We start from the raw sequence: 14,142 nt of genomic DNA, 5'->3' as shown, positions 1-14,142 counted from the left end.
TAGCATCATCATCAGTAGTAGTATCATCATCATCAGTAGTATCATCATCATCATCAGTAGTATCATCATCATCAGTAGTAGTATCATCATCATCAGTAGTAGTATCATCATCATCAGTAGTAGTATCATCATCATCAGTAGTAGTATCATCATCATCATCAGTAGTAGTATCATCATCAGTAGTAGTAGTATCATCATCATCAGTAGTATCATCATCAGTAGTATCATCATCAGTAGTAGTATCATCATCAGTATCATCATCATCATCATCAGTAGTAGTATCATCATCAGTAGTAGTATCATCATCAGTAGTAGTATCATCATCATCATCAGTAGTAGTATCATCATCATCAGTAGTAGTATCATCATCATCAGTAGTAGTATCATCATCATCATCAGTAGTAGTATCATCATCATCATCAGTAGTAGTATCATCATCATCAGTAGTAGTATCATCATCATCAGTAGTAGTATCATCATCAATAGTAGTATCATCATCATCATCAGTAGTATCATCATCAGTAGTAGTATCATCATCATCAGTAGTATCATCATCATCAGTAGTAGTATCATCATCATCATCATCAGTAGTATCATCATCATCAGTAGTAGTATCATCATCATCATCATCAGTAGTAGTATCATCATCATCAGTAGTAGTATCATCATCATCATCATCAGTAGTATCATCATCAGTAGTAGTATCATCATTAGTAGTAGCATCATCATCAGTAGTAGTATCATCATCATCAGTAGTATCATCATCATCAGTAGTATCATCATCATCATCATCAGTAGTAGTATCATCATCATCAGTAGTAGTATCATCGTCAGTAGTATCATCATCATCATCAGTAGTAGTATCATCATCATCAGTAGTAGTATCATCATCAGTAGTAGTATCATCATCATCAGTAGTAGTATCATCATCATCATCAGTAGTATTATCATCATCATGATCAGTAGTATCATCATCATCAGTAGTAGTATCATCATCATCAGTAGTAGTATCATAATCATCAGTAGTAATATCATCATCAGTAGTAATATCATCATCATCATCATCAGTAGTAGTATCATCATCATCATCATCAGTAGTAGTAGCATCATCATCAGTAGTATCATCATCATCAGTAGTAGTATCATCATCATCAGTAGTATCATCATCAGTAGTAGTATCATCATCATCATCAGTAGTAGTATCATCATCATCAGTAGTATCATCATCATCACCATCAGTAGTATCATCATCATCATCAGTAGTATCATCATCATCATCAGTAGTAGTATCATCATCATCAGTAGTATCATCATCAGTAGTAGTATCATCATCATCATCATCAGTAGTATCATCATCAGTAGTATCATCATCATCATCAGTAGTATCATCATCATCAGTAGTATCATCATCATCATCAGTAGTAGCATCATCATTATCAGTTGTATCATCATCATTATCATCAGTAGTAGTATTGTCACCATCAGTAGTAGTATCATCATCATCATAGTATCATCAGTATTAGTATTGTCATCATCATCAGTAGTAGTATTACCATCATCAGTAGTAGTATCATCATCACATCAGTAGTAGTATCATCATCAGTAGTAGTATCATCATCACTAGTAGTAGTATCATCATCCTCAGTAGTAGTATCATCATCATCATCAGTAGTATCATCATCATCATCATCAGTAGTAGTATCATCATCATCATCATCAGTAGTAGTATCATCATCATCAGTAGTATCATCATTATCATCAGTAGTATCATCATCAGTAATAGTATCATCATCAGTAGCAGAATCATCATCAGTAGTAGTAGTATCTCTATGTATCTCTATGAGTCTCTATCTATCTCTATGAGTCTCTATGTGTCTCTATGTATCTCTATGTATCTCTATGAGTCTCTATCTATCTCTATGAGTCTCTATGTATCTCTATGTATCTCTATGAGTCTCTATGAGTCTCTATCTATCTCTATGTATCTCTATATATCTCTATGTATCTCTATGTGTCTCTGTGTATCTCTATGAGTCTCTATGTATCTCTATGTATCTCTCTGTTTCTCTATGAGTCTCTATGTGTCTCTATCTATCTCTATGTGTCTCTGTGTATCTCTATGAGTCTCTATGTATCTCTATGTGTCTCTATGTATCTCTATGAGTCTCTATCTATATCTATGAGTCTCTATGTGTCTCTATGTATCTCTATGTATATCTATGTGTCTCTGTGTATCTCTATGAGTCTCTATGTATCTCTATGTGTCTCTATGTATCTCTATGAGTCTCTATCTATATCTATGAGTCTCTATGTGTCTCTATGTATCTCTATGTATCTTTATGTATCTCTATGAGTCTCTATCTATCTCTATGAGTCTCTAGGTGTCTATATGTATCTCTATGAGTCTCTATGTATCTCTATGTATCTCTATGAGTCTCTATGTATCTCTATGTGTCTCTATGTATCTATATGAGTCTCTATGTATCTCTATGTATCTCTACAAGTCTCTATGTATCTCTATGTGTATCTGTGTATCTCTATGAGTCTCTATGTATCTCTATGAGTCTCTATGTATCTCTATGTATCTCTACGAGTCTCTATGTATCTCTACGAGTCTCTTTGTGTCTCTATATATCTCTATGTATCTCTACGTATCTCTATGTATCTCTATGTATCTCTATGCGTCTCTCTGTATCTCTACGCATCTCTACGTATCTCTATGAGTCTCTATGTATCTCTATGTATCTCTATGAGTATCTATGAGTCTCTATGAGTCTCTATGTATCTCTATGTATCTCTATGTGTCTCTATGAGTTTCTATGTATCTCTATGTATCTCTATGAGTTTCTATGTATCTCTATGTATCTCTATGAGTCTCTATGTATCTCTATGTATCTCTATGTATCTCTATGAGTCTCTATGTGTCTCTATGTATCTCTATGTATCTCTATGTATCTCTACGGCTCTCTATGTATCTCTATGTATCTCTATGAGTCTCTATGAGACTCTATGTATCTCTATGAGTCTCTATGTATCTCTATGTATCTCTATGTGTCTCTATGTATCTCTATGTGTCTCTATGTATCTCTATGTATCTCTATGAGTCTCTATGAGTCTCTATGTATCTCTATGTATCTCTATGTATCTCTATGAGTCTCTATGTATCTCTATGAGTCTCTATGTATCTCAATGAGTCTCTACGTACCTCTATGAGTCTCTATGTATCTCTATGAGTCTCTGTTTATCTCTACGTGTCTCTACGTATCTCTATATATCTCTATGTATCTCTATGTGTCTCTATGTATCTCTATGTATCTCTATGAGTCTCTATGAGTCTCTATGTATCTCTATGAGTCTCTATGTATCTCTATGTATCTCTATGAGTCTCTATGTGTCTCTATGTATCTCTATGTATCTCTATGTATCTCTACGGCTCTCTATGTATCTCTATGTATCTCTATGAGTCTCTATGAGACTCTATGTATCTCTATGAGTCTCTATGTATCTCTATGTATCTCTATGTGTCTCTATGTATCTCTATGTGTCTCTATGTATCTCTATGTATCTCTATGAGTCTCTATGAGTCTCTATGTATCTCTATGTATCTCTATGTATCTCTATGTATCTCTATGAGTCTCTATGTATCTCTATGAGTCTCTATGTATCTCAATGAGTCTCTACGTACCTCTATGAGTCTCTATGTATCTCTATGAGTCTCTGTTTATCTCTACGTGTCTCTACGTATCTCTATATATCTCTATGTATCTCTATGTGTCTCTATGTATCTCTATGTATCTCTATGAGTCTCTATGAGTCTCTATGAGTCTCTATGTATCTCTATGTATCTCTACGTATCTCTATGTATCTCTATGTATCTCTATGCGTCTCTCTGTATCTCTACGCATCTCTACGTATCTCTATGAGTCTCTATGTATCTCTATGTATCTCTATGAGTATCTATGAGTCTCTATGAGTCTCTATGTATCTCTATGTATCTCTATGTGTCTCTATGAGTTTCTATGTATCTCTATGTATCTCTATGAGTTTCTATGTATCTCTATGTATCTCTATGAGTCTCTATGTATCTCTATGTATCTCTATGTATCTCTATGAGTCTCTATGTGTCTCTATGTATCTCTATGTATCTCTACGGCTCTCTATGTATCTCTATGTATCTCTATGAGTCTCTATGAGACTCTATGTATCTCTATGAGTCTCTATGTATCTCTATGTATCTCTATGTGTCTCTATGTATCTCTATGTGTCTCTATGTATCTCTATGTATCTCTATGAGTCTCTATGAGTCTCTATGTATCTCTATGTATCTCTATGTATCTCTATGAGTCTCTATGTATCTCTATGAGTCTCTATGTATCTCTATGTATCTCTATGTGTCTCTATAAGTCTCTATATATCTCTATGAGTCTCTATGTATCTCTATGAGTCTCTGTGTCTCTATGTATCTCTATGTATCTTTATGTATCTCTATGAGTCTCTACGCGTCTCTACGTTTCTCTATGAGTCTCTACGTGTCTCTGCGTGTCTCTATGTATCTCTATATATCTCTATGTATCTCTATGTATCTCTATAAGTCTCTATGTATCTCTATGTGTCTCTATGTATCTCTATGAGTCTCTACGCGTCTCTGCGTTTCTCTATGAGTCTCTACGCGTCTCTGCGTGTCTCTATGTATCTCTATCTTTCTCTGTATCTCTATGAGTCTTTACGCGTCTCTACGTATCTCTATGAGTCTCTACGCGTCTCTGCGTGTCTCTATGTGTCTCTATGTATCTTTATGTATCTCTATTTATCTCTATGAGTCTCTACGTATCTCTATGTATCTCTGCGTATCTCTACGAGTCTCTACGCGTCTCTGCGTATCTCTATGAGTCTCTACGCGTCTCTGCGTGTCTCTATGTGTCTCTATGTATCTCTACGTATCTCTATGAGTCTCTACGTACCTCTATGTATCTCTGCGTATCTCTACGAGTCTCTACGCGTCTCCGCGTGTCTCCACGAGTCTCCGACATCCTCCGTGACCCCCTCCTAGAAATCCGCCATCCATGACGAGATTTGCCTGGACAAGGGAATCCTCTCTCATCACCCGCGGCTTGCACAATGCTGCCGCAGTTTGGGATCTCCTAGGGTCAGGTGTTCACAGGGACTCACCGAAAAGATCCACTCCATCCTCGACACCTCCTCGCTGCTGTCGCTGGAGGAACAGTGCCGGTTCAGCCACGATCAGCCGGAGGAGATGCACGATAGGTATGGGTGGGCGGGTCGGTTAATGAGTGGGTGGGTGGGTGAGTGAGTGGGTGAGTGAGTAAGTTGGTGAGTGAGTGGGTGAATGGGTGAATGAGTGGGTGAGTAAGTAAGTGAGTGGGTGGGTGGGTGGGTGAGTGAGTGGGTGGGTGGGTGAGTGAGTGAATGAGTAAGTGGGTGAGTGAGTGAGTGGGTGAGTGAGTGGGTGAATGAGTGAGTGAGTGGGTGAGTGAGTGGGTGAGTGAGTGAGTGGGTGGGTGGGTGGGTGAGTGGGTGGGTGGGTGGGTGAGTGAGTGGGTTAGTGAGTGGGTAGGTGGGTGAGTGAGTGAGTGGGTGAATGAATGAGTGAGTGGTTGAGTGAGTGATTGGGTTAGTGGGTGAGTGAATGAATGAGTGAGTGAGTGGGTGAGTGAGTGAGTGAATGAGTGAATGAATGAGTGAGTGAGTTCCACTCCATCCTCGACACCTCCTCGCTGCTGTCGCTGGAGGAACAGTGCCGGTTCAGCCACGATCAGCCGGAGGAGATGCACGATAGGTATGGGTGGGTGAGTGAGTGGGTTAGTGGGTGGGTGGGTGAGTGAGTGGGTGAGTGGGTGAGTGAGTGAGTGAGTGATTGGGTGAATGAGTGGGTGGGTGGGTGAGTGGGTGAGTGGGTTGGTGGGTGGGTGAGTGAGTGGGTGGGTGAGTGGGTGAGTGGGTGGGTGGGTGGGTGAGTGAGTGGGTGGGTGAGTGAGTGAGTGAGTGATTGGGTGAATGAGTGGGTGGGTGGGTGAGTGAGTGGGTGAGTGGGTGGGTGGGTGGGTGAGTGAGTGGGTGGGTGGGTGGGTGAGTGAGTGAATGGGTTAGTGAGTGGGTGAATGAATGAATGAGTGAGTGGTTGAGTGAGTGAGTGGGTTAGTGGGTGAGTGAATGAATGAGTGAGTGGGTTAGTGGGTGAGTGAATGAATGAGTGAGTGAGTGGGTGAGTGAGTGAGTGAGTGAATGAGTGAATGAGTGAGTGAATGAGTGAGTGAGTGAATTCCACTCCATCCTCGACACCTCCTCGCTGCTGCCGCTGGAGGAACAGTGCCGGTTCAGCCACGATCAGCCGGAGGAGATGCACGATAGGTATAGGTGGGCGGGTGGGTGGGTGAGTGGGTGAGTGGGTGAGTGAATGAGTGAATGAATGAGTGAGTGGGTGGGTGGGTGGGTGAGTGGGTAAGTGGGTGGGTGAGTGGGTGGGTGAATGAGTGGGTGAGTGAGTGGGTGAGTGGGTGAGTGGGTGGGTGAGTGGGTGAATGGGTGAGTGGGTGGGTTAGTGGGTGGCCGGGTGGGTGGGTGGGTTAGTGAGTGGGTGAGTGGGTGAGTGAGTGGGTGAGTGAATGAGTGGGTGGGTGAGTGAGTGAGTGGGTGGGTGAGTGTAGTGTATAGTGTAGTGTATAGTGTAGTGTAGAGTATAGTGTAGTAGTGTATAGTGTAGTGTATAGTGTAGTGTAGAGTATAGTGTAGTAGTGTATAGTGTAGTGTATAGTGTAGTAGTGTATAGTGTAGTAGAGTAAAGTAGTGTATAGTGTAGTGTATCGTGTAGTAGTGTATAGTGTAGTAGTGTAGTGTATAGTGTAGTGTATCGTGTAGTAGTGTAGTAGTTTATAATGTAGTAGTGTATAGTGTAGTAGTGTAGTGTATAGTGTAGTGTATAGTAGTGTACAGTATAGTGTATAGTGTAGTAGTGTATTATGTAGTGTATAGTGTAGTAGTGTATAGTGTAGTGTATAGTGTGGTGTGTAGTGTATATTGTAGTGTATAGTGTAGTGTATAGTGTAGTAGTGTATAGTGTAGTAGTGTATAGTGTAGTGTATAGTGTAGTAGTGTATAGTGTAGTAGTGTATAGTGTAGTGTATAGTGTAGTGTATAGTGTAGTAGTAGTAGTGTATATTGTAGTAGTGTATAGTGTAGTGTATAGTGTAGTGTATAGTGTAGTAGTGTGTAGTGTAGTGTATAGTGTAGTGTATAGTGTAGTAGTGTATAGTGTAGTAGTGTATAGTGTAGTAGTGTATAGTGTAGTGTATAGTGTAGTAGTGTATAGTGTAGTAGTGTATAGTGTAGTGTATAGTGTAGTAGTGTATAGTGAAGTGTAGTCTATCGTGTAGTGTATAGTGTAGTGTATAGTGTACTAGTGTATAGTGTAGTGTATAGTAGTGTATAGTGTAGTGCATAGTGTAGTGTATAGTGTAGTGTATAATAGTGTATAGTGTAGTGTGTAGTGTAGTGTATAGTGTAGTGTATAGTGTAGTAGTGTATATTGTAGTAGTGTATAGTGTAGTAGTGTGTAGTGTAGTGTATAGTGTAGTGTATAGTGTAGTGTATAGTGTAGTGTATGGTGAAGTGTATAGTGTAGTGGTGTATAGTATAGTAGTGTATTGTGTAGTGTATATTGTAGTGTATTGTGTAGTGTATAGTGTAGTGTATAGTGTAGTGTATAGTAGTGTATAGTATAGTGTAGTGTATAGTGTAGTGTATAGTGTAGTGGTGTAGTAGTGTAATGGTGTAGTAGTGTAGTGTATAGTGTAGTGTATAGTGTAGTGTATAGTGTAGTGTATGGTAGTACATAGTGTAGTGTATAGTGTAGTGTATAGTGTAGTGTATAGTAGTGCATAGTGTAATGTATAGTGTAGTGTATAGTGTATAGTGTAGTGTATAGTAGTGGATAGTGTAGTGTGTAGTGTATAGTAGTGTATAGTGTAGTGTATAGTGTAGTGTATAGTGTAGTAGTGTATAGTGTAGTAGTGTAGTAGTGTATAGTGTAGTGTGTAGTGTAGTGTATAGTGTAGTGTATAGTGTAGTGTAGTAGTGTATAGTGTATAGTAGTGTATAGTGTAGTAGTGTATAGTGTAGTGTATAGTGTAGTAGTGTAGTAGTGTATAGTGTAGTAGTGTATAGTGTAGTGTATAGTTTAGTAGTGTATAGTTTAGTAGTGTATAGTGTAGTAGTGTATAGTGTAGTAGTGTATAGTGTAGTGTATTATTGCTATCCGTATGTCTGGCGCGATCTGCAGAGTTCTGTGGCAGATTTCGAGGAGGTCCTTGAAGACTCCGGTTGACCAGGTGGTGGCGCTGGCTGGCGATTATCTTGTCAAACTCAACGTCTGTTGCGAAGTGCAGGAAGCTGACGACAAACTGAAATGCTACGGAAAATCTGTGAGTCACAGAGAGCCATAGACTCACCAACACTACACAGAGACCCATAGACTCACACAGAGAGCTATAGACTCACCACTACTACACAGAGACTCAGAGACTCATAGACTCACCACTAGACAGAGACTCATAGACTCACCAACACTACACAGAGACCCATAGACTCACCACTACACAGAGACTCGTAGACTCACCACTACACAGAGACCCATAGACTCACCACTACACAGAGACCCATAGACTCACCACTACACAGAGACCCATAGACTCACCACTACACAGAGACCCATAGACTCACCACTACACAGAGACCCATAGACTCACCACTACACAGAGACCCATAGACTCACCACTACACAGAGACCCCTAGACTCACCACTACACAGAGACCCATAGACTCACCACTACACAGAGACTCATAGACTCACCACTACACAGAGACCCATAGACTCACCACTACACAGAGACCCATAGACTCACCACTACACAGAGACACATAGACTCACCACTACTACACAGAGACTCATAGACTCACACAGAGACCCATAGACTCACCAACACTACACAGAGAGCCATAGACTCACCAACACTACACAGAGACTCATAGACTCACCAACACTACACAGAGACCCATAGACTCACCAACACTACACAGAGACCCATAGACTCATAGACTCACCACTACACAAAGACTCATAGACTCATAGACTCACCAACACTACACAGAGACCCATAGACTCACCACCACACAGAGACCCATAGACTCACCACTACACAGAGACCCATAGACTCACCAACACTACACAGAGACCCATAGACTCACCAACACTACACAGAGACCCATAGACTCATAGACTCACCAACACTACACAGAGACCCATAGACTCATAGACTCACCAACACTACACAGAGACCCATAGACTCACCAACACTACACAGAGACCCATAGACTCACACAGAGACCCATAGACTCACCACTACTACACAGAGACCCATAGACTCACACAGAGACCCATAGACTCACCACTACTACACAGAGACACATAGACTCACCACTACTACACAGAGACCCATAGACTCACCACTCACCCCTACACAGAGACCCATAGACTCACCACTACACAGAGACCCATGGACTCACCACCACTACACAGAGACCCATAGACTCACCACTACACAGAGACCCATAGACTCACCACTACACAGAGACCCATAGACTCACCACTACACAGAGACCCATAGACTCATAGACTCACCACTACACAGAGACCCAAAGACTCACCACTACACTCAGAGACCCATAGACTCACTACTACACAGTGACCCATAGACTCACCACTCACCCCTACACAGAGACCCATAGACTCGACACTACACAGAGAGCCATAGACTCATAGACTCACCAACACTACAGAGAGACCCATAGACTCACCACTACTACACAGAGACCCATAGACTCACACAGAGAGCTATAGACTCACCACTACTACACAGAGACTCATAGACTCACACAGAGAGCCATAGACTCACCACTACTACACAGAGACTCATAGACTCACCACTACTACACAGAGACACATAGACTCACCACTACTACACAGAGACCCATAGACTCACACAGAGAGCTATAGACTCACCACTACAACACAGAGACTCATAGACTCACACAGAGACCCATAGACTCACCACTACTACACAGAGACTGATAGACTCACACAGAGACCCATAGACTCACCACTACTACACAGAGACTCATAGACTCACCACTACTACACAGAGACCCATAGACTCACACAGAGAGCTATAGACTCACCACTACAACACAGAGACTCATAGACTCACACAGAGACCCATAGACTCACCACTACTACACAGAGACTCATAGACTCACACAGAGACCCATAGACTCACCACTACTACACAGAGACTCATAGACTCACTCAGAGACCCATAGACTCACCACTACGACACAGAGACTCATAGACTCACCACTACACAGAGACCCATAGACTCACCACTACACAGAGACCCATAGACTCACCACCACTACACAAAGACCTATAGACTCACACAGAGACCCATACACTCACCACTACACAGAGACCCATAGACTCACCACTACACAGAGACCCATAGACTCACCAACACTACACAGAGACCCATAGACTCACACAGAGACCCATAGACACACCACCACTACACAGAGCCTCATAGACTCACCACTCACCACTACACAGAGACCCATAGACTCACCACTACACAGAGACCCATAGACTCACCACTACACAGAGACCCATAGACTCACCACCACTACACAGAGACTCATAGACTCACCACTACACAGAGACCCAGAGACTCACCACTACACAGAGACCCATAGACTCACCACTATACAGAGACCCATAGACTCACCACTCACCACTACACAGAGACCCATAGACTCACCACTACACAGAGACTCATAGACTCACCACTACACAGAGACCCATAGACTCACCACTACACAGAGACTCATAGACTCATAGACTCACCACTACACAGAGACCCATAGACTCACCACTACTACACAGAGACTCATAGACTCACACAGAGACCCATAGACTCACCACTACTACACAGAGACTCATAGACTCACACAGAGACCCATAGACTCACCACTACTACACAGAGACCCATAGACTCACCACTACACAGAGACCCATAGACTCACTACTACACAGATACCCATAGACTCACCACTACACAGAGACCCATAGACTCACCAACACTACACAGAGACCCATAGACTCACACAGAGACCCATAGACTCACCACTACTACACAGAGAATCATAGACTCACTCAGAGACCCATAGACTCACCACTACTACACAGAGACACATAGACTCACCACTACTACACAGAGACCCATAGACTCACCACTCACCCCTACACAGAGACCCATAGACTCACCACTACACAGAGACTCATAGACTCACCACCACTACACAGAGACCCATAGACTCACCACTACACAGAGACCCATAGACTCACCACTACACAGAGACCCATAGACTCACCACTACACAGAGACCCATAGACTCATAGACTCACCACTACACCGAGACCCAAAGACTCACCACTACACTCAGAGACCCATAGACTCACTACTACACAGTGACCCATAGACTCACCACTCACCCCTACACAGAGACCCATAGACTCGACACTACACAGAGAGCCATAGACTCATAGACTCACCAACACTACAGAGAGACCCATAGACTCACACAGAGAGCTATAGACTCACCACTACTACACAGAGACTCATAGACTCACACAGAGAGCCATAGACTCACCACTACTACACAGAGACTCATAGACTCACCACTACTACACAGAGACACATAGACTCACCACTACTACACAGAGACCCATAGACTCACACAGAGAGCTATAGACTCACCACTACAACACAGAGACTCATAGACTCACACAGAGACCCATAGACTCACCACTACTACACAGAGACTGATAGACTCACACAGAGACCCATAGACTCACCACTACTACACAGAGACTCATAGACTCACCACTACTACACAGAGACACATAGACTCACCACTACTACACAGAGACCCATAGACTCACACAGAGAGCTATAGACTCACCACTACAACACAGAGACTCATAGACTCACACAGAGACCCATAGACTCACCACTACTACACAGAGACTCATAGACTCACACAGAGACCCATAGACTCACCACTACTACACAGAGACTCATAGACTCACTCAGAGACCCATAGACTCACCACTACGACACAGAGACTCATAGACTCACCACTACACAGAGACCCATAGACTCACCACTACACAGAGACCCATAGACTCACCACCACTACACAAAGACCTATAGACTCACACAGAGACCCATAGACTCACCACTACACAGAGACCCATAGACTCACCACTACACAGAGACCCATAGACTCACCAACACTACACAGAGACCCATAGACTCACACAGAGACCCATAGACACACCACCACTACACAGAGCCTCATAGACTCACCACTCACCACTACACAGAGACCCATAGACTCACCACTACACAGAGACCCATAGACTCACCACTACACAGAGACCCATAGACTCACCACCACTACACAGAGACTCATAGACTCACCACTACACAGAGACCCAGAGACTCACCACTACACAGAGACCCATAGACTCACCACTATACAGAGACCCATAGACTCACCACTCACCACTACACAGAGACCCATAGACTCACCACTACACAGAGACTCATAGACTCACCACTACACAGAGACCCATAGACTCACCACTACACAGAGACTCATAGACTCATAGACTCACCACTACACAGAGACCCATAGACTCACCACTACTACACAGAGACTCATAGACTCACACAGAGACCCATAGACTCACCACTACTACACAGAGACTCATAGACTCACACAGAGACCCATAGACTCACCACTACTACACAGAGACCCATAGACTCACCACTACACAGAGACCCATAGACTCACCACTACACAGATACCCATAGACTCACCACTACACAGAGACCCATAGACTCACCACTACACAGAGACTCATAGACTCATAGACTCACCACTACACAGAGACCCATAGACTCACCACTACACAGAGACCCATAGACTCACACAGAGACCCATAGACTCACCACTACACAGAGACACATAGACTCACCAACACTACACAGAGATCCATAGACTCACCAATACACAGAGACCCATAGACTCACACAGAGACCCATAGACTCACCACTACACAGACACACATAGACTCACCACTACACAGAGATCCATAGACTCACCACTACACAGAGACCCATATACTCACCACTACACAGAGACCCATAGACTCACCAATACACAGAGAGCCATAGACTCACCACTACACAGAGACCCATAGACTCACCACCACTACACAGAGACCCATAGACTCACCTACTACACAGAGACCCATAGACTCACCACTACACAGAGACCCATAGACTCACCACTACACAGAGACCCATAGACTCACCACTACACAGAGACCCATAGACTCACTCCTACACAGAGACCAATAGACTCACCACTACACAGAGACCCATAGACTCACCACTACACAGAGACCCATAGACTCACCACTACACAGAGACCCATAGACTCACCACTACACAGAGACCCATAGACTCACCACCACTACACAGAGACCCATAGACTCACCTACTACACAGAGACCCATAGACTCACCACTACACAGAGACACATAGACTCACTACTACTACACAGAGACTCATAGACTCACACAGATACCCATAGACTCACCAACACTACACAGAGACCCATAGACCCATAGACTCACCAACACTACACAGAGACCCATAGACTCATAGACTCACCACTACACAGAGACTCATAGACTCATAGACTCAACAACACTACACAGAGACCCATAGACTCACCACCACACAGAGACCCATAGACTCACCACTACACAGAGACCCATGGACTCACCACCACTACACAGAGACCCATAGACTCACCACTACACAGAGACCCATAGACTCACCACTACACAGAGACCCATAGACTCACCACTACACAGAGACCCATAGACTCATAGACTCACCACTACACAGAGACCCAAAGACTCACCACTACACTCAGAGACCC

The 14,142-nt window shown here is 43.0% G+C and overlaps 1 protein-coding gene across 1 annotated transcript in view; it reads left to right on the top strand.

The window, feature by feature from the left end:
* Nucleotides 1–14,142, top strand: part of LOC116938303 (serum albumin SDS-1-like) — a 54,684-nt gene that overhangs the window by 21,315 nt on the left and 19,227 nt on the right. Inside the window, exons 8-10 of the mRNA XM_076055364.1 lie at nucleotides 5,051–5,295; nucleotides 5,705–5,797; nucleotides 8,297–8,438. Coding sequence (XP_075911479.1) covers nucleotides 5,051–5,295; nucleotides 5,705–5,797; nucleotides 8,297–8,438 — 480 coding nt within the window. The remainder of the gene's footprint in view (nucleotides 1–5,050; nucleotides 5,296–5,704; nucleotides 5,798–8,296; nucleotides 8,439–14,142) is intronic.

The sequence above is a fragment of the Petromyzon marinus genome, chromosome 71, assembly GCF_048934315.1.
Source record: "Petromyzon marinus isolate PM22_M1 ecotype Great Lakes invasive population chromosome 71, UKy_Petmar_22M1.pri1.0, whole genome shotgun sequence".
NCBI lineage: Eukaryota > Metazoa > Chordata > Hyperoartia > Petromyzontiformes > Petromyzontidae > Petromyzon > Petromyzon marinus.
This window is presented reverse-complemented; position numbering and strand designations above follow the sequence as displayed.